At 39.4% G+C, this 23,010-nt stretch overlaps 1 protein-coding gene across 1 annotated transcript in view; it reads right to left on the bottom strand.

Annotated features, from left to right (window-relative positions):
* The window catches only part of PRKDC (protein kinase, DNA-activated, catalytic subunit), a 217,092-nt gene that overhangs the window by 124,254 nt on the left and 69,828 nt on the right, over positions 1-23,010 (bottom strand). Inside the window, exons 30-40 of the mRNA XM_036338724.1 lie at positions 22,639-22,772; positions 19,344-19,607; positions 15,886-16,109; positions 14,544-14,752; positions 13,917-14,049; positions 13,017-13,175; positions 12,013-12,216; positions 9,084-9,269; positions 8,612-8,716; positions 7,077-7,244; positions 4,944-5,071 (exon numbers count right to left, since the gene is read on the bottom strand). Of these exons, the coding sequence (XP_036194617.1) occupies positions 4,944-5,071; positions 7,077-7,244; positions 8,612-8,716; positions 9,084-9,269; positions 12,013-12,216; positions 13,017-13,175; positions 13,917-14,049; positions 14,544-14,752; positions 15,886-16,109; positions 19,344-19,607; positions 22,639-22,772 (1,914 nt within the window). The remainder of the gene's footprint in view (positions 1-4,943; positions 5,072-7,076; positions 7,245-8,611; positions 8,717-9,083; positions 9,270-12,012; positions 12,217-13,016; positions 13,176-13,916; positions 14,050-14,543; positions 14,753-15,885; positions 16,110-19,343; positions 19,608-22,638; positions 22,773-23,010) is intronic.

Below are 23,010 nucleotides of genomic sequence, written 5' to 3'. Positions count from 1 at the left end.
GATGTTGGTACGCTTGAAGTTGTCCCAGTTGCTCCTTACACTATCTTCCTATTTTGGATTCTTTCTTCTTTTTGCTTTTCTTATTGGGTGTTTTTTGCTTCTTCATATTTCAGATCTTTGACTTGATTCTTGGGGTCCTCTAGTCTGCTGCTGGATCTCTGTATATTATTCTTTATTTCAGTAAGTGTATGTTTAATTTCTAATTGGTCCTTTCTCATATCCTTGAGGGCTCACTAAATTTCTCAGAGGTTTCTAGAAGATTCTTGAGAAACCTTATAACCGTGGTTTTGAACTCTATATCCAGTAGTTTGCTTTCCTCCATTTCTTTCATTTGTGACCTGTTTCTTTGTCTCCGCATTTTGACTGATTCCCTGTGTTGATAGAGTGGCTTTCTGTGCTAGGTGTCCTATAGGGCCCAGTGGCTCAGCCTCCCTAATTACCTGAGGTGGACACTTTTGGTGCATCCCTCTGTGGGCTGTGTGCACAGTCTTGTTGTAGTTAAGTCTTGATTGCTGTTGGTATCACTGGAAGGAATTGACCACCAGACCAATTGGCTGTGAGGACCAGCTGTGTCTACAATGGGAGAACTGCTGTGCTGGAGACACCCTTATGGGGCAGGACTTGCTTCAGTGAGGCTTTGGTGCTCACTGAGTCTGCCCCTTGAGTGTGTTGCTTATGGATGTGAAGAGTTGTACTCTGGTATGGTCTCACTCTGACCACTGGGTACACTGGCTCTTGGATCTCCAAGGAGGTGCAAAGTCAGCCACTGCCTGAGGCCACCCAGCAGGAGCTACAGAGAGATCTGCAGATTCCTCCTCTTTGTTTGGGGTTTGGAAGTGCCCATATAAGGCCCAGCTGTGAAGCAATGCAGGCTGCTGTCTAGGCCTTCTTTTGGAAGCTTTGGTGCTCTTTGACCCAGCTGTAGTTTGTTAGGTTTTAGATTGCAAAAGAACGGGCCATGCATATGCAAAAGCCTCTGCTCACAGTTTGGGTGGAGTTGTAAATTGGGTGGGGTGGGGTCTCAGGGAATCATCAGATCAGAGCAAACCACAATGGCTACCAGTCTGCTCTGCTTCAGAGAGGTCCCGGGGTCTCTGTGTCCCGTGGCCCATGCAGGAACAATAATCGCTGCAAGCACCTCTGCGAGAAAGCTGCCCTCATATTCCATCTGGATGCCAAACAGTCCAGTTTCTCCCCATATGAGTCTGGGTCCCCAGAGTCTCACCCAGAACTGGATTTCAGAGCAAGTAGGAGCTTATATCTCCCTTCCAATTAAAAAAGACAACCGCGTACCCAGTTGCCAGCCCATTTCCATGTGCGCCTCCGTACCTCCGCACATCTGCACCTCCTTCCAGTTTCAATGCGCTTTTCTCTTTCCTTCTAGTTGTAGAATTTCCACTCAGCTAGCCTTCCCATGGTTCTGGATGATATCCGTTTTGACTTTTAATTGTAGTTTTGATGTGGTTGCGAGGCAGCAAGTACAAGTGTGTACCTATGCCGCCATCTTGGTTCCTCTCCCCTACTTGTAGTTAATCCCTATACCTCTTCATGCAGTCCTCCAAACCCCCACACTCTGTGGCAAAGATCAGTCTGTTTCCTGTATATCTATAAGTCCGTTTCAATTTTGTTAGCTTATTTTGCTCTTTAGATTCCACATATTAGTGAAATCACATGGTATTGGTCTTTATCTGTCTAACTTATTTCACTTACTATAATACCTTCCAGGCCCATCCATGTTGTTGCAAATGGTAATATTTCATTTTTTATGGCTTAGTAATATTGCACTGATATTCTATTGATAGGCACTTGGGTTGTGTCTATATCATGGCTAATGTAAGTAATGCTGCTATGAACATAGGGGTGTATATATGCTATGAACATAAGGATGTATATATTCTTTCAAATTAATGTTTTTGGTTTCTATGGATATATACAAAAAAGTGGAATCGCTGGGTCATAAGACAGTTACATTTTTAAATTTTGATGAACTTCCACACTGTTGTCCATAGTGGCTGCACAAATTTGCATTCCTACCAAAAATGCATGAGGGTTTGCTTTTCTCCACATAATCGCTAACACTTGTTGATTAATTGATTATAGCAATTCTGACAGGTGTAAAGTGAAATCTCACTGTGGAGTGAATTTGCATTTCTTTAATGATTAGTGACATTCAGCATGTTTTCCTGTCTACTGGCCATCTGTATGTCTTCTTTGGAGAAATGTCTATTCATGTCCTCTGCCCATTTTTAAATTTGGGGGTTTTTTTGGAGTTCAGTTGTATGCATTCTTTATAAAATTTAGATACTAACTTCTTATGAGATGCATCATTGGTGAGTCTCTTCTGCCATTCAGTAGGTTGTCATTTTGTTTTGTTGATGGTTTCCTTTGCTGTGCAAAAACTTTTTAGTTTGATGGAGTCCCAGTTGTTTATGGTATCCTTATTATCATTATTTTGACCTCTGTATCTAGTAGTTCAGTTTTTTTCCTGAAGATTTGTCCTATTCTTTCATTAGATACAAATTTCTATCTCTTCATTTCGAGCTGAGTCCATGACTATTTCTATTTTTTGGTAGTTCTGCTATGTCTCCCAGTCTTGACAAAGTGGCCTTATGGAGAAGATGTCTTGTGAAGCCAAGTAGTGCATTCTCCCTGGTCACCTGCTAGGTGCTCTAGGGGTGTCTGCTATGTGGGTCTGTTTCCTCCTGTTGTAGTTAAGCCTCAATTGCCGTCGGCACATCAGTAAGCTGGGTTGAACCTCAGTGAACCACGTTTAGGGCTGGTTGTAACTAGAGTAGATGAGCAGTTGTTTGGAGACTGACCCGACAGAATAGCAATGGCTTTAGCCGTGCTCTGGTGCCATCAAGTCTGCCTTTCGGGTATGTCATTGGTAAAGCTGGTTGGGTGGTGCCCTGGTGTGGTCTGAAGAGGGCCACTGCATGTGCTCATTCTAGAGCCTCTTGGGAGGTGCTTCAGTGCAGGCCAAGGTCACCCACTGCTTGAGCCTTTTGGTAGAAGCTACAGAGTCATCTGCAGTTGGTTGCTGCTCTTCCTTGTCTTGGAGGTGCCTGTGGAGGCTACTCAGGGAACCCAGATAGCTGCCATTTGTGCTGGGCTTGGGCCCTTTTGATGGGCACCATGATGTGAGTGGAGGCCAGCTGCCACTTGTGCCAGGCTTGTGGCTGCTTTGCTGAAGCTTCGTTCCTGACCCAGACTGGCTGTTGCTTCTGCCAGGGTTGGGCCACCTGATGGGAGTTACAATGCAAACTGAGGGCGACTGCTCCTTGTGCTGGGCTTTGGCTGCCTAGCAAGTTACAATGCCAGTGGATGCTTGTTTGGGTTTTTCGACCGTGAGATTTAGGGGAAGTGTGCAGAGCTAAGGCAGGCCACTTGTGTAAAGAAGACGGTGGAAAAGGCTCCAGCCAGGCAAACAATATGGGTTGGGCAGGGTGTCGGGAAATCACCGGGGCAGGGTGAACAGTGTTAAGTGTTAGCAAGGTTAATGGAGAGCTGAGATTTAGTGCCTGCCTGTACCAGCACAGCTGGGTGAGAGGATAGCTCGCCAAAGAAACAATGGCGCCAATGCTTTTGTCCCCAGAGAGAACTGCTCTTACCCCTCCCCCTCCAGCCCTCACCCTGAAGTTAGTTAATTTAGTACCTCCCGAAATACTCCCACCACTCTGCATGGTCTCCTTGAGACCTACGTCTTAGTCTCCCACAAGCCCTTAGTCTTTCTTGAATGCAATCCCACTGGTTTTCACAGCCAGATATTATGGGGACTCCTCAGCAATGACACCCTGTGTTGGAGAACTGGGTGTGGGGCTGGAACCCCCACTCAGGCGGACCTCCTCAGCAAAGATATCCCTCCTGTTTCTTAACCATCACACCATATGTGTGGGACCTGCCCATTTCATATTTCCCTCCCACCTACCAGTCTCAACATGGCTTCTTCTTTATATCCTTAGTAACAGGAATTCTGTTTAGTCTTCAGGTGGTTTTCAGTGATGACTGTTTCATTTCAAAGAACAATTATTAGTTTCATTATTTTTCTTCACCATTTCTCTGATTTCAATTTCATTAATTTTCACTCTAATCTTTTTTTAAATATTTTTAAAAAATATATTTTATTGATTTTTTAACAGAAAGGAAGGGAGAGGGATAGAGAGTCAGAAACATCAATGAGAGAGAAACATCAACCAGCTGCCTCCCGCACAACCCCTACTGGGGATGTGCCTGCAACCAAGGTACATGCCCTTGACTGGAATCGAACCCGGGACCCTTCAGTCCGCAGGCCGACGCTCTATTCACTGAACCAAACCGGTCAGGGCCACTCTAATTTTTATTATTCCTTTCCTTGTTTGCCTTCATTCTAAGTTTTATTTTTAGATTTTAGTGTGAAAGTTTAGTTTGTGAATTCAGGATCTTTCTTATTTTTTCATATAGGCGTTAAAAGACATAAATTCTCCTCAAAGCCCTGCTTTAGCTGCATTGCAGACATTTGGATATGCTTTATCTATTCAGATCAAAATATGATTTGATTTCCCTTATTTCTTTTTTGATGCAAGGGTTATTTAGAAATGTCATTTAATTTTTTTAAAAGCCAATAAAAAGAAATAAGTTACTAATTCATGCTACATCATGGTTGAATCTCAAAAACGTGCTGAATAAAGAACCCAGGCATAAGAGGGGTGATGAAGCTGGGAAATGCTGATGCTTGTATAATCTGAAGAATCATTCCATTCATAGTTTTACTTTCAACTCTGAGTATGTTTGAAGCTGTCAAGATAAAAATCTTTTTATTTCTTACGAAAAACAAAATAAAATTTAGTTGAAGGAGTTGAGTGTAATTGTCACTCAACTTTTTTTTGAAACAGAGAAGATAAATTTTCCTCAGAAACATAATGTATATGGTTCCTGGCATCCCAGACTAGAATAGAATGACTTACTTTCTGGCAATCTTTTTGAAAGTGGATTGAAATAAATCTTCCATAATGTGTTGCTGTTCTCGACAAAGAAGTTCTGTCATCAACTGCAATAATGTAGGACTTTGAGATAATTCCAATGCATCTAAAAACTGCAACAACAAAAAAAGTCAAAAGACATAACAATAATGATAATAATAATTTTGTTGGATTTTCATTTTTGTTTTGTATTTAACAGTTCTAATAATATAGAGAGAGATTATAACAGAATTTCACAGAGAATTAAGAAATACTTCCTGGCCAGCATGGCTCTGTAGTGAACATCCACCTGCACCAGGAGGTCAGGTTCAATTCCCAGTTAGAGCACATGCCCGGGTTGTGGGCTTGATCTCCAATGTGGGGCGTGCAGGAGTCAGCCAGTCTCATTCATTACTGATTTCTCTCTCTCTCTCTCTCTCTCTCTCTCTCTCTCTCTCTCTCTCTCTCTCTCTTTCTCTCTCTCCTCCTCCTCCTCCTCCTCTGAAATAGATAAAAAAATATTTTTAAAAAAGAAACATGAATATTTTAGTCATTTTTGCAGATATAATAAATGTTACACCTAAAATAATTTTGTTAAATGTTTGAGTTTTGATTTGGGGGGTTTTGCAGACATTTTTCCCTCTAACAACTTTTAGGATTTTCCCTTTATCCTCAGGTTCTAAATTTCCATAATTATGGGCCTTCACTGAGGTTATGTCCCTTCACCATTCTAGGCACTCTGTGGTGTGAAGTCTTTTATTCTGGAGATGTGTGTCTTTCAACACCATCTTATGTTTACAGATGTCTAGGCTGCTCATATAACATTCTGCTCTCTACTCTCCCAACTTCCATCTCAATGTCTATTTGTTCTTCATTCTAAGGGATATACTCAATTTTACCTTGTGTTCAATAGAGAACTGAGGCAGTCACCACCTTAACCAGGCCACAAGACTTGAGGCAACTAACAATGGGACAGTGACACGATTGGCCTCCTAATGTGCTACTGTTGCCAAAACGATTAGCCTGAATCTCATGACCGATCTTTAGGCCTACTTCAGTTTAGAGGAAATGCAGAGGATTAGGGACAAGTTAAAGAACACCCCAAGGAAATAATAAAACAAAGATGGGCCAACAGCCAAGAGTAGTACTCTGGTTTCTTCCAAAAATTCAATGTCATGAAAAATTAAACAAATAGGGTGAAGTAGTTCTAGATTAAATGATATGAGAGACATGACAATTCAATGCAATCATTAATTAGGTCCTGGTTTGAAAAAACACAGCTCAACATGGGGCATCTAAAGAAATGTGAATATGGACTACATAACACATGATATTAGAGGAGCGTGAATTTGCTTAGGTATGATAACAGTATTGTGGCTTATTCATAGGACATGCATGCTGAAGTATTTAGGAATGAAGTATCATGATGTCTAAAACCAACTTGCAAAAGTTTCAGCCAAAACACACACACACACACACACACACACACACACACACACACACACTCTCTCTCTCTCTCTCTCTCTCTCTCTCTCTCACACACACACACACACAACAAAACAAAGCAAATATGACAGAATGCTAATGATTCAATATAGAAGATGGTAATATGAATGGCTTGTTTCACTATTCTTTCCGTTTTTCTGTATGCCTGGAAAACAGTATATAAAAAGAATGGGGAAGAGAGAATCTATGTGGATGGTGGTATTTGTACACTGGTCTTTCCATGAGGCTACTTGGCTTCCTTACACAATGGAGACTGGGTCCCACAAAGAAGGGTCCCAGGAAGTAATGTTGGAAGTCACACAGCATTACTTCCACTTCATTCTTTTGTTGAGTCTTTAAAGCCAACCCATCCACAATGGGAGGAAAATCAGACTTTGCCTTTCAATGGAAAAGCCACATAAAATATTTCACAATTTAAAATTAGGGAAGAAAGTGAATTCCAAAGGATTTAGATATGCATCTGCCTCCACAGTTACCCAGCTTTCAAAATGAATTAAATTGGATTCTTAAAGTTAGAACACTTTTCTAATTCTGAATATTTCTCTTACTTTTCTTCATCACAAAATGTAATAGAAAAAAAACAACAAATAAAAATTAATGTTTTCATTTTACTTGGTGCTACTAAAAACTAACCTTTTTCATGAAGTCCACATAATTATTGTACTGCAGAGTTCCTGGGGCAAATTCTTCAGACTTCATAGGGAAATTAGAAATGATGATCTTTTCAAGAACATGCTTAAGGTTCTCAAGACTGCCTCCAGTAAGATTGGTGAAGAATGGAAGAAGAATTATAGCTTGACCCTGCAGAGCAATGCAGATACAAAATTGCACTAGTCGTGGCTTACAGATTCTACAGAATAAATAAAATTACTGCTTCTAAAGAGTTTGCAAATAAAATGTTATATAGATTCAAAAAAAGACTTCAGAATACCTTCTAGATTACATAAAAAAACAACCTGAACACAATGCTGTATCATGGCTTCTACTCTAGAGGGAGTGAGCCAACTCAGGGCTATATACATGCAAATAAAAAGGACATTGTATGATGATTCTATATGTTATTTCTCCTAAAAATATAGACTCCAATAGAAATATACTAGATAAATTTTTAGTGGAACGAACATCTTGAATAACCTATGGGGTAATTTACAAATATTCCTTGCAGAACTGACTCCAAACTTCATATCAAGCTTCAAAGAAACTAGGATGTGTTTCCTACATCCCTTGTATGAAGGTAAGTTCCCAGACTCTCTCCTACTGAGAAATGAGAAACTTGATTAATCACATAGAGAGGAATATTCCAAGGAAATCTTCATGATCCAGTAAAAAAAAAAAATGATTTTCAAAAAGGAAATAAAAAAAAGATGGTTTTCATTAAGGCCACATTTTATTAGAGTGTAAAATATAATTATTAAAGAACTTTAAAATTAAAATATGTTCTTGACACTAAAAATTACCAAGATATTTTATATTATTTAGCACATTGCGGACCAGTAGTTTTATTGCTAGCTTACCCAATGGCCAGATAAGCTTCTATTTAACAAGTACAAAAAACATTTTACATAAATGTTAAAGGCATGGTTTAAAATTAAATACCCATTGCATTTTGAAGTTATTTATCACATGTTCTTACAAGCTAAAATCTTTTTAAAGAATTCCCATGATTGGCCACAAGCCTTAGAACAAAAAACACAAGAATTCTCGTGATCCATCCGCAATGTATTAATAGAAAAATGATTAACGATAAATTCTGTCATTCATTAATTAATACAGCAATTCTCAGAAAAGCCCATTTGAATCATCTACATGCAAAGACAAATGTTAATTCTTCTAAGTATGGTAATTTTTTTCTGGTTAAACTTATCTTTTTGGAGATCAGATAACATGATGCCAGGGGGTTCCGTCAAGGCGATGGGTAGGAGTGACTGTGCAGTTGAAACAAGCAAGCCCACAGACAGATGGCTATTGAGGCTGGATAACAAGTACATGGGGCTTATTGTGCTAGCCTCTTGGCTTTTCAATGTTTAAAATTTTTTCATTATAAAACGTAGTAAACATAAATAAGCACAAATGGAAAAATAATGAAACATCTTTTTACTACTTACTTTTTAAATTTTTTATTGTTGAAAGTATTACATATGTCCCCCTTTTTCCCCTTTACTACTTACCTTTAAATGTAGACCCAACTTCGAATCAGCAAGTATACTAGTATATGTTGTAAAGACTTCAGGGAAGGCACTGTGACTTGTATTAAAAGACACCGATGAATCAATCTAAAGGAGAGGAAATAAAAACATGATACATTACTATATCATGTCGCCAATTTCCTTAACACAGCTTTTAATGTTTTAATTTCAGAAATGACCTATAAATTTGTTCCTGGGCTTCAATAATACGTCAGCAATTCTTGTTCTAAAATACTTTAAAACTATCTGATAAGACAATGCATGGAAAAGTACCCTAAAAACATAAAGTATAAGAAATGATAATGAAGTAAAATAATAGAAGTGTAACGAGTAAGATATTTGTCAATTGTCCAGTTAAAACACTTTATTTATCAAACCTCCATCACATTTTTTAAAATACAAATTAGAGTCCAAAACAACAAACACAATTGTATTTTAAGGTCTCTCGAAATACCTGCAGAATTTTTGCCAGTAAGGTCAGCACTGCCATTTTACTTTCAGGAGCAGAGTCTTTGGCCCACCACAAATCACACTTCTTCCAGTTTTGCAGAATTACAGTCACAAGTTTCAGTCCTTGGTCTTTCTGACTGGCCCGATCCCTGAAGCTCTGGTCTAACATCCCATTCAAAACGGTGCTCACCTAAAACAATTGCGTGGTGATTGAAGACAAATTCTTAACATAAGACCGACATATAAAACAAAATTTACTTTCATTTCAAGCTATTCTGGGGAAATAAAGATGTTAATTTTATCATAGCTGTTCACAACTCTTCAAATTTGAGAACAGGGCTTTAACATATAAATTTTCCCATAAAAGCATACGGTGTCTCATTTACGAAATCATGTTCACACTGCTATTTCCTATTTCTTAGGGGCATTCTTGATGGGCAGAGGAGTAGCTTTCTTCTGTCACCGTCACCACATGTGCACGTACACGTGTACACTCCCATCCACACTCCTGCACATGAGTACACATGCACACAGGATTGCATGCACACATTTCCTTTCCCATCACCTTTTCAACAGTGTTTTCTATTTGGCTGGGAAAATATTCACTATTTCTATCATTATGACAATGTAAACATTTTCACAAATGATCCAAGTCATATACTACCAATACTTTTCCTTTCTTGCACATTTTGATGTCACTGAAGTTAATACTTGTTTACTGTCTTTGCTGTTTTCCATGTGCCTACCATTATTCATCATCAAATTCTCTCAAATCTCCACAAGACAGTTAAACATATCAAGAAGTCCATCAGCTCCACCTCTGGGGTGCCAGCGCTCACTCTGGAAATGCTGGTGACCACTGCCCTCTGGGTCTCACTAGGAGACCCTCTGCGAGGCCCGTGAACTTCCCAGATCCAGCATCATCCTCTTTCTTGGCTGACCGCCTTGCTCAGCGAAGTCCTCTCCAGCAGCCCCCTGAGAGAAGCGCACAGAAACTACTTTCCTTTGCGAAACGGCACACCTGAGACGTGCACTTGACTTTCACACATAACTGATGATCCGGTGGATTCAGAACTCCATGGTGGAAATCTTCGTTCCTGAACTGTGAGGGAAATTTGGCACAGTCTTCCAGCGTCCACTTTGCTGCTACAGAGATAAAAGCAACCCAATTTCCTGATCCTTTTAATGTAATCAGGCTTTCTCCCATCGTCCCTTGCCGGGATCTTTGCTAACAGTGAAACCCCAGGGTGCTGAACTTCCAGAAATACACAGCTGTTCTCACACACTGTGCTGGACACTCAATGGCCTTCTTCCATCTGGACACTCAAGGTCTTCATCTCTGGGACATTCTCTTCAGCTGTGCAAGCCCGTCTTCCCTCTGAGGCAGAGGCCCTGCTACTAGACCTTGTACATTGATCCCAAGTTTCCTCATCTTTCTCTCCTGTTTTCTGTTTTGTCTCTTTTCCTCTACTCTTTGTGAGAGTCCCTGAATTTTGTCTTCCTACCCCATTTTATTTTTAATTTCTGATGCTTATTCTTAATTCTCCCCAACTTGATTTGTCCTCTGATGTTTCTTTTCAGCAGCATGTCTTGTTCCATGGATACACTATCTTCTCTCATCTTTCTGACTTTTTTTTTCTTTTTACATTTCCATCTCACTGAATAGTCTCTGCTTCAAGTGTCTTGTTCCTTGCCTGTCCCTTTTAGAATCCCCTTCCTCGGGTGCTTGGTATTATTTTGCTGTTGGTACATGTCAAGGTACTGATCAGAAACACTATCCAGTGGGCAGGGCTCACTGGCCATGATGGTCACTGGAAACTGATCTGGCTGGGCAGTGATTATATTTAGTATCTTCGTTTTCTCTTAGTCTTGTTAAAATATTCTGATACCCTGCCTGAGAGCAGAGTCCTAGAAGACTGTATTCTGGAATCCAAACTGGGGGGAAACACCTCAGCCCTAAAGACCAGAACCGGACCCCTTTCTGAGTTCTGCAGCACAGCTGGCTGCCCACCTGCACCCTGCTATGGTCCGTCACATTGCAGCTTTCTCGGACTCCGAAGTCTGTTAACGACAACGTGTGCTTTTGCCTTCCAGCCCCCAAAGTGTTGTCACGCTTGTCCTGTCTCCTTTCCTCTGTGTCCTTTAACATTGTACTTTTTTTTTTAACCCTGTTCCTGTCATTTTAGAGGTATTTGAGGTGGAGGTAAAGGCATATGATTTTTATCCATCATCATCAACAGAAGTCTGAATAGTTTAAAAGCTCAAATTGTTATATTTTCTGAGTCTACTATAATTTTATTTCTAACTTTAAAAAATACAAATCCCTAGTGCAATCTATCACAAAATATTCCCCTAAAATAGATAATAAGCACTGTTTGGAATAAAAGCTTAACTCAGTAAGGTACACTCTCCCCTTAAAAGGGTCACTCTAGCAGTCAACAGTTTCTGATTGTCTGCAGACCAGGTTAAATTTTGAAATGTTATAAGTTTAGCAAACCAGAGTCAACTGAATATGAAGTAGTGATCTCCAGAGGTTCAGTGCGAGGGGACATGTGGGCTACAGCAGGAACGTGCAGGAAATGATCCCTGAACGAACAGGGCCAGCGAGGGGCTGGAGGAGAAACAAAGGCAGGCTTGACCTCAGGACAGGCTTATGAGCTCCAATGCCAAAGCCTGACAGAAAGTCATTATCTACATAGCTGTGCCTTACAAAATTAGGCCTAGAGAGATTAGGGGCAAAAATCAATGTTTCAACAACCATTATTAACTATTCATTAAGGTGCTGTTGTTTTTTTCCCTTTGGTTTTGTTGTTAAGCATTGGCAAGAGATTTAAACCTTCTAGGAAGAAATCTTGTTTTGGTTTAGTAATATATTTCAGGAATACAAACATTATATAAGAAAATAAACTTTACTTAAAGTAAAATTTCATTACCATTTTGGGATTATCCACAGATGATTTCATAAGCTCCAATACGGCAAGATCTAGATTTTTCAACAATTCAGTGTTGACGGTGTCTGAGAACAAGCTGTAGAAATACTCTCCGCGGTAGAAGCTGACGATGTTCCTCTGGGACCCTCCTGAGGCCGGCATGGACAGATCTGCTGTGTCCAGGAGAAGCCTCACCAGGCACTCACACTGAGAAGATAAGGGAGGGGCAGTGATAGCAATACACGTCTTAAATGTTACAGAAAGACTCTTTGGGTAGCTATTAACTTTGAAAGTGGAAAATCACACAAGAGCCTGGTATTTAAAGGCCAGGGTTCAAATTTAAATTAAATACATTTCAATGAGTCTCCAATTTCTAAGTTTCAATTTGGGAAACACATCTTCCCTGACTCATATTTCTCCCAAATTTCTAGACAATTTACTGTTGCTTTGAGGGGAGAGTCTAGTAAAGGAGTCTTTTTAGACAAAGCATGTAATTTGTTTACATGAAGTAGACAAAGGAGCAGAGGCTTCTACTGCAGGAGAAAGACGGGCAGTGAGTGGATGCCCAGAACTGGCTGCAGGTCTGCTCTGCAGCAGAGGCTGAGGCCCGCCTGCAGTTTCAATAGAATGAAGACATTTTTTGTGGTGACTCAGTTATCCTTCGGGGGCTCTCCCAAATCAGCCCCTTGAAGAATTACCAAGGAGAGGGGAAGGAGGGGTCACCTTGCCAACACAGTTCAGCTGTATAGTCACAAAATGTTCTCTGCCTAAAGTCCTTCTGGGAACAAAGAGCGAGAGACAAAACCTTAATTTGCAAGAATGCTGTTCTATTTCTTTCATTTAAAAAAAACACACCAGAAACCTTCTAGAAAGTCAGCTCATGTAAATTAATTCAAGTACTTGTGCAGCTCAGAACTTATCCAATAAATTACTGTTTTTACAGACACAATGCATGTGTTACATAGTCACATTATTAGGAGAGCATAGCGTGTGGCTGCTTTTCCTACCAATCCTCCAAAAGCAAAGGCCAACTCCAGAAGTCCACTGGCCAATCGCTTACAACTGGGGTCGAGTGAAGGGAGGCACCGTGGTTCGTGTCCAGGAGTGATGCTTTTATAAACCAGGGAAAGAAGCTTTGTGCCGATATAGTGGTGCTGATCTATAGACTAAAATAAAATCAACAATAAGGTATTAAAAACACACAATTTCATACCTTTTGTTAATTAAAAATTCCATGTTAGCTAACACTGACAACTGCCTTCCAACTGTAAGGAAATGTTTCACTCAACTGCTTTCTACGCTGTTTTTCACTGCCGGTGCCTAGCCACCAAGGCACAGTAGCAGTTAGTCCCTAAAGTTCTTCAGAAGTACTCAAATAGACTTTGTTCTACTTTGACATTAATTTTTATATTTACTTTTATATTTATACTAGAGGCCGTTGCAGGAAGATTCCTGCAAGAATAGGGCTTCCTACGGCTGGAGCAAAGCAGAGAAGGGAGCGAAACCCGCTGAGGTGGGCTTCGCTCCTGTCTCTGCCACCCGGCTTGTTTCGCCCCCGCCCCCCTTCGCCACCCGGCTTGCTTTGCTCCTGCCTCCACCACCCTGCTTGTTTTTGGCCGCCTGGCTTGTTTCGCTCCCAGCCGGTATATACAAATTAACCGCCATCTTTGTTGGCAGTTAATTTGCATATCACGCTGATTAGCCCATGGGAGGCATAGCGAAGGTACGGTCAATTACCATGTTTGACTATTATTAGATAGGATTCCTGGTAATACCTACATGCCTGGAAGCAAGTATTTCTATAATTCCCATTCAGCACCCATAAAGGATGTTCAAAAAAGAATATAAATAAATCGACTAGTTAGCTCATTGAAGCTACGAAACATGTAAAAACAAAATGTGGTTACCTGAGATGGCAATACATCATGCAAAACCCCAGCTCGATGAAGATGTTTACAAGCTGACACAAAAGAAGACAACTTGGCCCTGTCCACGTAAGCATCAGGGCCATACAGGTCAATGCCACAGAGCTCCTCAAAGCTGGCCAAAGGAGGAAAGCAAAAAGAAACCGACATGAGTGCCGATCTCATTAAATTATGAGGATATACTGAAAAACGTGTGCATTCTGTTATGAATGTATTACTAACTAAATACCCAGCACTCAAATAGCTTACGCAGCCCTGGAAAACAAACATGGCTAACACAAACCCAGGGGCCCGTGCACTAAGCCAGCCACGGAAATCAACAAAGGTTAAGCCACATGCAAGGCTTGTGTTCAAGGGGCAGGGAAGGCATTTGCTGAATAGATGATTTTCAAACTGATGCGATCCTCTGCACCCAACACCTCATTGATGAGATTCCTCACTTGAAGAAATGGAGCTAGGGCAGACCAGCGCACAGCTCCACAGCATGGTGCAATCTTTAAGTCCTCCACAACCCTGACCCTGAGCATGACCCGAATGCCCACACGGCTCCACAGCATGGTGCAACCTTAAACTCCCAACCCTGACCCTGAGCATGACCCGAATGCCCACCTCTGTGCTGTTATTTTTTCCTTGAGGCTCCTCTCTAGAATGTCTTTGTATGGAGACTTCTTTAGTGCTTTCATCAGGTTCACACAAACATCAGGAAGGTGATTCATAATGTGGACATCACTGATATTGAAACCTATGCTCGAGGGCTCACATAAGGTTTTCACCAAGAGTTTCATAAGGTTTGTGTTACATAAATACTTTTCAAGAAGCTGTAAAAGATAGATTTGAGTAAGAACACATCTATTAGTCAGAATTAGATTTTCACTACAGTGTAAGGTCCATGAAGTTGGGAAATTTTGCCTGGATAGGGCAAGGGTTGGCAAACTTTCTCTGTAAAGTGTTGAACAATAAATGTGTTTAGCTTTATGGGCCATACATTCTCTGCTGCAGCTATTTAAATGCCATTATAGTGGGAAAGTCACCATGAACAATATGTGAACAAATGAACCTGGATGTGTTCCAATAAAACCTTCTTTGTAAAAAATTTTTATTCACTGACTTGAGGGGGGGGGGGAGAGAGAGAGAAGGAGAGAGAGAGAGAGATCAATTTGTTGTTCCACTTATTCATGCATTCATTGGTACTTCCTGTATGTGCCCTGACCAGGGACTGAACTCACAACCTTGGCATATTGGACGATGCTCTAATCAACTGAGCTACCTGGCCAGGGTTAAAGCCTTCTTTACAAGAGCAGGTAGCAGGTGGTATCTGGCCTAGGGCCCATAGTTTCCCAGCCCCTAGGTGAGGTCAATGCTGTATCCGCAGGACAGAACCTGGTACATAGTAGGCACTTAGTACATATTAACTAGATGGATTGCCTGGAATTTGTTTATGTAATAAGCCTGACAGATACACTTATAAATATCTGCTAATTCATGTTTCCTAAGGTAGACATTTGACTGTAGTATGAAAATGCAGTCCTATATAATAAAAGGCTAATATGCAAATTGTCCCCTCATGAGTTCGGCAGCTCGCTATGATGTGCGCTGACTACCAGGGGGAGGCGTGGAACAAAGGAAGGCCCCGGCCAGCAGCCGGCAGCCGGCAGCCAGGGGAAGGAAGATCCCAATGGGCCCTGAATCACCAGCCAGGCCTAGGGACCCTACCCGTGCACAAATTTCATGCACCGGGCCCCTAGTATCTAATAAAAATTCAGAAGAGCTTTTGTATTTTATTCACACAATGAGCATCTGCAGTACATGCAGTTTTATTATTTTCAAAAATAGGTAACTCCTACAGCAATGAAAAGTTCTAAGACAGCCCAAACCACTTCTAATGTCACTTTATACGTATTTTTCCAGTGCCAAGCATTGTCCTCAAATAGAGCAGCAGGAGTGACCCTACCTTCCAGCCTTCTGGGTAGAGTCTGAGCAGTGTTGTGGTAAATTCCATAATCCGAACGACAATTGTGCATTTGCTGTAATTATATCTTTCTTCCTCTTGTGGGCTGAGTCTGTTATCTGTTATCCCAGGGCCAAAGCTCTTTGTAACTGCCATAGTATCATGCATAGCAATGCTTTCTAAAAAGAAAGTCACCGCTTTCCAAAGTGAAGACTGTGTTTCAGTACCTAGAAAAAAATGCATTAAAATATCAACATTTGTTTTCTCTAACTCCAATGAGATTAATGTGAAACCTCTTCTTTAAATATAGTCATGATGTAGTCAAAATTCAAATGTAAAAGAAGACGTTCAATAAAAGCTGAATAAAATGGCACTATTTCTTCTCATTTCAGAATTTCAGAATTAAGACCACCCAAACAGAATTCAACTTTAAACTCAGAGTAAGAACACATCTACTGAAGATTAGGTCTTGCTTTTCAAACACTAGCTGTGGGAATATAAATTAATATGATCTTTTTAAAGGGCAATTTGGCAAATCATACCAAAAGCTTTAAAAAAGTGTGTATGCCAATTTCTGATAAATGTTGAGAGACTCATATGATTTGATCCAGCACTGAAATTTCATTCTACTGAAGTAGTTGCAAGATATGTTTATAGGGATGCTCATTTTAGCACTGTTCTTAATAATAGAAAATAGAAACAACCTAAATGTCCTTCAAAGGGGTGACAGAGAGAACAATTATGGCAGTCATCTTCAAACAGGTATATCATAAAATCAATCAGATCAACAAAATAAAACTCATCTATCTGAAAATATGATTGTGCTCCTTACTCATCTCCATCCCTTTCACAATTGCCCTTCTCCTGCATAACAAAAGAAACACAGTCCTAGCTGGTTTCTCAGTGGTTAGAGCATCGGCCTGTGGACTGAAGGGTCTCAGGTTCGATTCCAGTGAAAGACATGTACTTCGGTTGCAGGCTAGATCCCCAGCACTAGTCGGGACACATGCAGGAGGCAACCAATGTCGCTCTCACATCGATGTTTCTCTCTCTGTCTCTCCCCCTCCCTGTCAATCTCTCTAAAAATCAAGGAAAAAATAACCTTGGGTGAGGATAAAAAAAAGGAAGGAAGGAAGGGTGGGAGGGAGGGAGGAAGATACACTTTTCTCCTCTCCTCAAATTAACTGTAGACTTTTGAAGCCCCAAAGAGACAATTTAAAATAGTGATACATGTGTTGAAAGAATAAGTAAAGGTAATGACTGAATGACAAATCCTTTTATAAGTCTAATGGTGTCCAATTCTTGTTTTCATAAAATTTAAGGAAAATAAATTATACCGTCAAATCATTAAAAAATAATTTTGATGACAGGTCACTATGTATTAAAAGAAGTGAGAGAAAATACATTAAGAATTACATTCTCAAATGCCAACTATTCTTAACTACACAGACTATGAGCTATGACACATTCCAACCACAGATATGTTAAATGTGGGAACAAAGTCTATTTTAGAATTATTCAAAAATGGCACTTGTTTATTGTGAACAAGTTGTTTTAGTACTAAAATCTAAACGAACAAAAAATATTATTATAACCACACAATCTTACTTTTATATATAATAATTATAAAAATGTTTATTATGATTATGTTGTGGTGGTAATGAGTGTAATGTGCCCTAATAACAAATGTAATGATAACACAGAAGAAACCTTTATATAAACACACTCTTTGTTTCAAAGACATAGGTAGAATTATACATAAAAATATAAGCATAAAAGAATAATACTTTAAGATTAAAAAAATGTAAGGAGAATGGAGTAGTAATAATAAGACAGGGATTCTGAAAAATTTCCAGTAAAGAAACTGTATTTTAAAGCTGATGATGTTGACTATAAAACTCCTATCGTATTTAGGTTCCATTGAATACACTGTTAAGTTTCTTTTTAAAAAAACAAATTACAGGCCGAAACCAGTTTGGCTCAGTGGATAGAGCGTCGGCCTGCGGGCTGAAAGGTCCCAGGTTCGATTCCGGTCAAGAGCATGTACCTCGGTTGCGGGCACATCCCCAGTAGGAGATGTGCAGGAGGCAGCTGATCGATGTTTCTCTCCCATCGATGTTTCTAACTCTCTATCTCTCTCTCCCTTCCTCTCTGTAAAAAATCAATAAAATATATTTTAAAAAAAACTAAAAAAAAAACAAATTACAGTAAAGCATGTATAATCATCCATTAACTAAAAAATGAAAATTAAAAAAATATATAATATATTAAAAGTTTAGAAAAGTAAACACTAAACTGTTATAATGTTTATCATTAGGAAATGTGATTAGGAAAGAGGTTTTGCATCTTTTTATGCCTTTTTTCCTTGCTCAAACTTTCAAAATGAGGATATATGAGAGCTCTTAAAACAATATATTTAAGGTACTATTGGCATCTGCACAGCTACTTTTACTATTTTTAAAGTTTCACAACTTTTTAACCAATCACGTTGAGGATCTCGTGCTGGAATCACACAGAATCTCATGCTAAAGAATCAGACTTCCCCAGAATGGTATAAAATCTGTTTTCTTGAACCTTCTCGTGTGTGCATACACGTCCATTAAACACTCCCCACTCTGCCTGGTTCTACCATCCTAGGAAGGAAAATAACCTGGTTCTTCTCTCCCAAATTCCCAAATATGAACTTCACCTCTGACAAAACTAGAGAACGGTAGTTCACTTAGTCAGCCGCCACCACCACCACCACCACCACCAGAGTAATTCTCCACCTAAATTAAAAATCACTTAAATAACAGAACACGTTCTGAGTAGCAAGTCTGAGGTTCTCATGAGAGGATTTAAGTGAACTCTCCGAAGACTAACATATGCTGCTCAGAGAACCAAGAAGCAGAGAACACGCCTACAGCCAATGGTCAGCTCCAAGCGCTCTGTCCTTGGAGATGTACCTCCCACAGCCCTCTCCTGCCCTGACAGGTGCTATGAAGTCACTAAAGGATGGAGCCTGCCCACCTTCTCCTGCCCCGCATGGGCTAAGGAACACTGCCTTTCGGCAAACAAGAGAAACACTTGCAGAATATAAAATAAGAAAAGCAAAGACGCGTTATACAGAAACAGGAACGCGATCTTAAAGTCTCAGATCAGGAAGAAACCTTTTAATGTACAATCTGGAAACAAAAACCCCAAAAGGTTATTTTTATAAAAGGGTCAAGAACCTATGGACAGGGCAAAAAGAACAGGTTTCTGTAGCCTCAGTTATGGAATCTATACTCACACCCTCATTGTGAGATTAAGTAAGAATGCAGGTAAAGCTCTTTGCATAGTACTAAATAAATGCTATGTTATCACCACTGTTATTATTTTGTGACAGCAGCAAACTGTCGAATCAAAAACCCCACTGATCCTTTCCCAGAAAGACTCCCGGCAGAACCGAACAACAGTAACTTAGGGGTAAGTCCACCCACCCAGGACCTCGGATGCCTCCAAGGTTCTCTCTTCGATGAAGGTGTTGTAGCACTCCAGCGCCGCCAGCAGCATGTCCATCCACTGCAGGGCGGCTCTCAGGCTGAGCGGCCCTTGTACCCCTTGCACATGGCAGAGGGTGGGCTGAGCCAGGATGCCTGACTGCCCTTCGCAGCCCGCTCCTCCCCCCTCAAATGTGCTGATGAGAAAGGAAGCGTCGTTTCTCTTGATAACGTCTTTCAGCCATAAAGAAGGAGTCGTGTTGCCTGAAAAAAGAAACACAACTAAGCACACATGTAAATAACTATCACATAATTAAAATTAATTCATCCAATCACTGCTCCTAATTAGAAGTAGCATCCCCCGATAATAAAAAAAATGAAAATAAGTCTTTCAAGTTAAGAAATGTAATCAGAACGGAACAAGACTGGCACTACACAATACTTCAAGTATAGCTTTCCATTAAAATCCCACACAAACTATCTATCAGAACAGCAAAATTTCACAATGATCCAGGGTAATCTTTTTTTACTATAGTACTCAAAACCTGTTTCACTATAATTACAGTCAAGAAGCATTTCCACCAAAAGCCATTCTTTCCTGTTTCTTTAAACATTATAAAAATAGTTGGACACCATTTTAATAGCTTTAAACTTCGTGCCCTTTCTTATGCCCTTTTTCTTTAATATTATTCCTTTTTAATAGGATAATTTAAGGAATGGGAACACAAATCACTGTGATTCTTATATTCCTGTCTCGGTTGTGCTACCTCTCAGCTTCAGGGACCTGGCCTCTCATGTCTGAGTTTACTCAACCTTAAATGAGAATCGTAACAGTATCTACCTCTGAGGTTATTTCAAAGATTAACTGAATTAAAGTAGTTAATAATTTTTAAAGTGCTTAAAATGGAGTCTTCCATACAGTAAGTATTGTTTGTTAAATAAGAGACAAATGACTTGCTTGCTAAAAGATATTTTTCTTTTAAGTATTAATCATTTCTAAATTAAAGAAAAAAATAAAATTATATTTTGTATTCTCTGATATGAGAGGCTCTGAAAGATCAAATTGTTTTCAGCCTAACGATGTTCATGAAGAATCCAAAACAGTAATATAATTCTGATGTATTCAGAAGAAACAGTTTTTCTTTTGTGTCAAAAACTACCCACCACAAGTTGTAAAAGTAAAAGATTAATATCATGTTTTCAGGTTTTGCTTTAGAAAGAAGTATTAAACCATTCTATTATTTTCACTAAGAAAAGACAGAAAATAAAACTATAATAATGAGTGAAAATTAGATATTTAAATTTCACATTCAGTGCTAGCTGAAAGTGATAAAAAAAAGTACAGAAATAAAGGACACAAAAAAACAGAAGAGAAAGAAGACAAGAGACCATGAGAAAAGAGAGACAAGCTGAGAAAAACAGGAAAGCACATTTGGAACCTTCCCAGCTCTCTTCCCTTTTTCACCATCCTCCTCACGACAGTGGGTGTGTGTCACGCTGGCTCTCAGTGTAACAGGCTCCCATTCACTGAGTCTCAGCAGAGGCTCCTGACACAGCTCACAGGAACATACCTGCACCTGTTACTACGTCCCCTGATCTGGTGTTGATGTGTCCAGCTCCCCCTCGTGGTGCTGGCCTCAGGACACAGGACCTCTGATCTAAAGAGATGCCTAACGCTGTCCCTTAAAAACCAATCGTGGAAAAGATGGAGGAGAGAGAGGCCTAGGCACCATGGGAGGAGACATTGGAGGTAAGTCAAGGAATGCTTATTAATTTTATAAAAACTGTATTTTGGTAGCAGGGCTAGGTTCACATACTTCGCATCCTTAGTTTAACAAACACAATTCTAAGAGGTGGAGCTCATTTATTTCATTGAAAATATATGCAGTCCCTATTAGAGGAAATTGAGCAGAATAGCAACAGAAATGTCTGGGATCAGTCAAGTTGGCATCACCAGAAATCATGTGGGCGAGAGAGAGCCAGGCACCCAGATATGAAGTAGGGATTGCCGACGAGTAGTTCTACCCATGTAGTATCTGGGCCTCGGTTTCCTCTAAAAATAATGAACACATGCCCACCTCTCTACCCACTCACCCTTCACTGCCGTGTTATACTTGGTATGAGAATAATTTAAGCCCTGGCCGGCTTGGCTCAGTGGATAGAGCGTCAGCCTGAGGACTGAAGGGTCCCAGGTTCGATTCCGGCCAAGGGCACATGCCTGGGTTGCGGGCTCGTTCCCCAGTAGGGGTGTGCAGGAGGCAGCCAATCAATGATTCTCTCTCATCATTGATGTTTCTATCTATCTCTCCTTCTCCCTTCCTTTCTGAAATCAATAAAGAAATATATATTTTTTAAAAAGAATAATTTAACATATAAAACAAACTTTAACTAAAAGCTGTAAGCAAATATGAAATAATAAACATTCTCTAAATTTAAAATATAAACATACATTTCTACAATATAAATAAAATTATACTATGTATAGTAAAATTATAGTATGTATATTATATGTATGCCACAATTATAATATACAGTATATAAAATATAGTATATAATGTTATATTTCATAATATGAAAAAACATAGAATCCTTCTAAGCTTCAGAATTACATGAATTTTTATCTCTTCACCCATGAAGAAAAAGCCCCAAAGTAGTACTCCACCCCACTTTCTAAAGACAACTGCCTCTCTATTATGATTCGTAGTGCACTGTCAGTAACTATCTTAAGTGTGTAAGTACAGTTTACTGGTGTAGTACATTCATTACCGAAAAGCACAGGTTCACTTCTTTCCTTTAATATCACAATGATCTGAGATCATTCAGACTTAGGAGACTATCAGTTTCTTATTAATTACATACTGAAATAAAACAACTACATTATTTCATTAACGTTAATACGATTTTTAAATCTTAACTGACATCATGTTAATGACTGCAATGATAATCCAACTCTTCTTTATTTCTTTTAAATGGAATAGAAAAGCAAAAATGTAGTGGAATAAAAAAAGATGCTGGAGAATTCTAAATGTACTTCCTCTGTACCATTTGACTAACATCAAAATAGCATTTTTTCTTTCCCTCTCTAAAACTTTGTGAAATGTACATGCATAATTTATCATTTGTATACAAGTGATCTGTAATGATTACTAAACATACTTAATGTTATGTTTATTAGAAACATATTATTTGTTATATTCATCTAAATAATGTAAAGAATACATTTTAAATAAGTACACATCTCTACACTACTGGTAAAGCAAAACCCAAGATTTATAGGGCATAAAGATCATCATACCTGGCAATAAAGGAACAAATTTATAAAACAGTTCTATGGATTTGTGTCGACATTCTGTCTGGGGCCTCCCACAATTGGCTAAAAGCCACTGGACCACATCCAATAAACACAATGATGCCGCCGGTGGAAATCCTCTATATGGAGACAACAAAAGGTATATCATATAAAACCCAATACTTAGTGTTTAAGTGACCCAAGAGTCTAGAAGTCAAAAACTCAAATTTGCCACAATGATACATGTAGAAATCTCAGTAAAAGGCATTCAATTTATTTTTAATGTATTATCATTAGAATACAATAAAAATGGCACATTAAATAGTCCTTAAATGCTACTTGCCTTCTTCCCCCACCACCAGGGAAAATTACAAAACA

The sequence above is a fragment of the Myotis myotis genome, unplaced genomic scaffold (genome assembly GCF_014108235.1).
Source record: "Myotis myotis isolate mMyoMyo1 unplaced genomic scaffold, mMyoMyo1.p scaffold_m19_p_16, whole genome shotgun sequence".
Classification (NCBI taxonomy): Eukaryota; Metazoa; Chordata; class Mammalia; order Chiroptera; family Vespertilionidae; genus Myotis; species Myotis myotis.
This window is presented reverse-complemented; position numbering and strand designations above follow the sequence as displayed.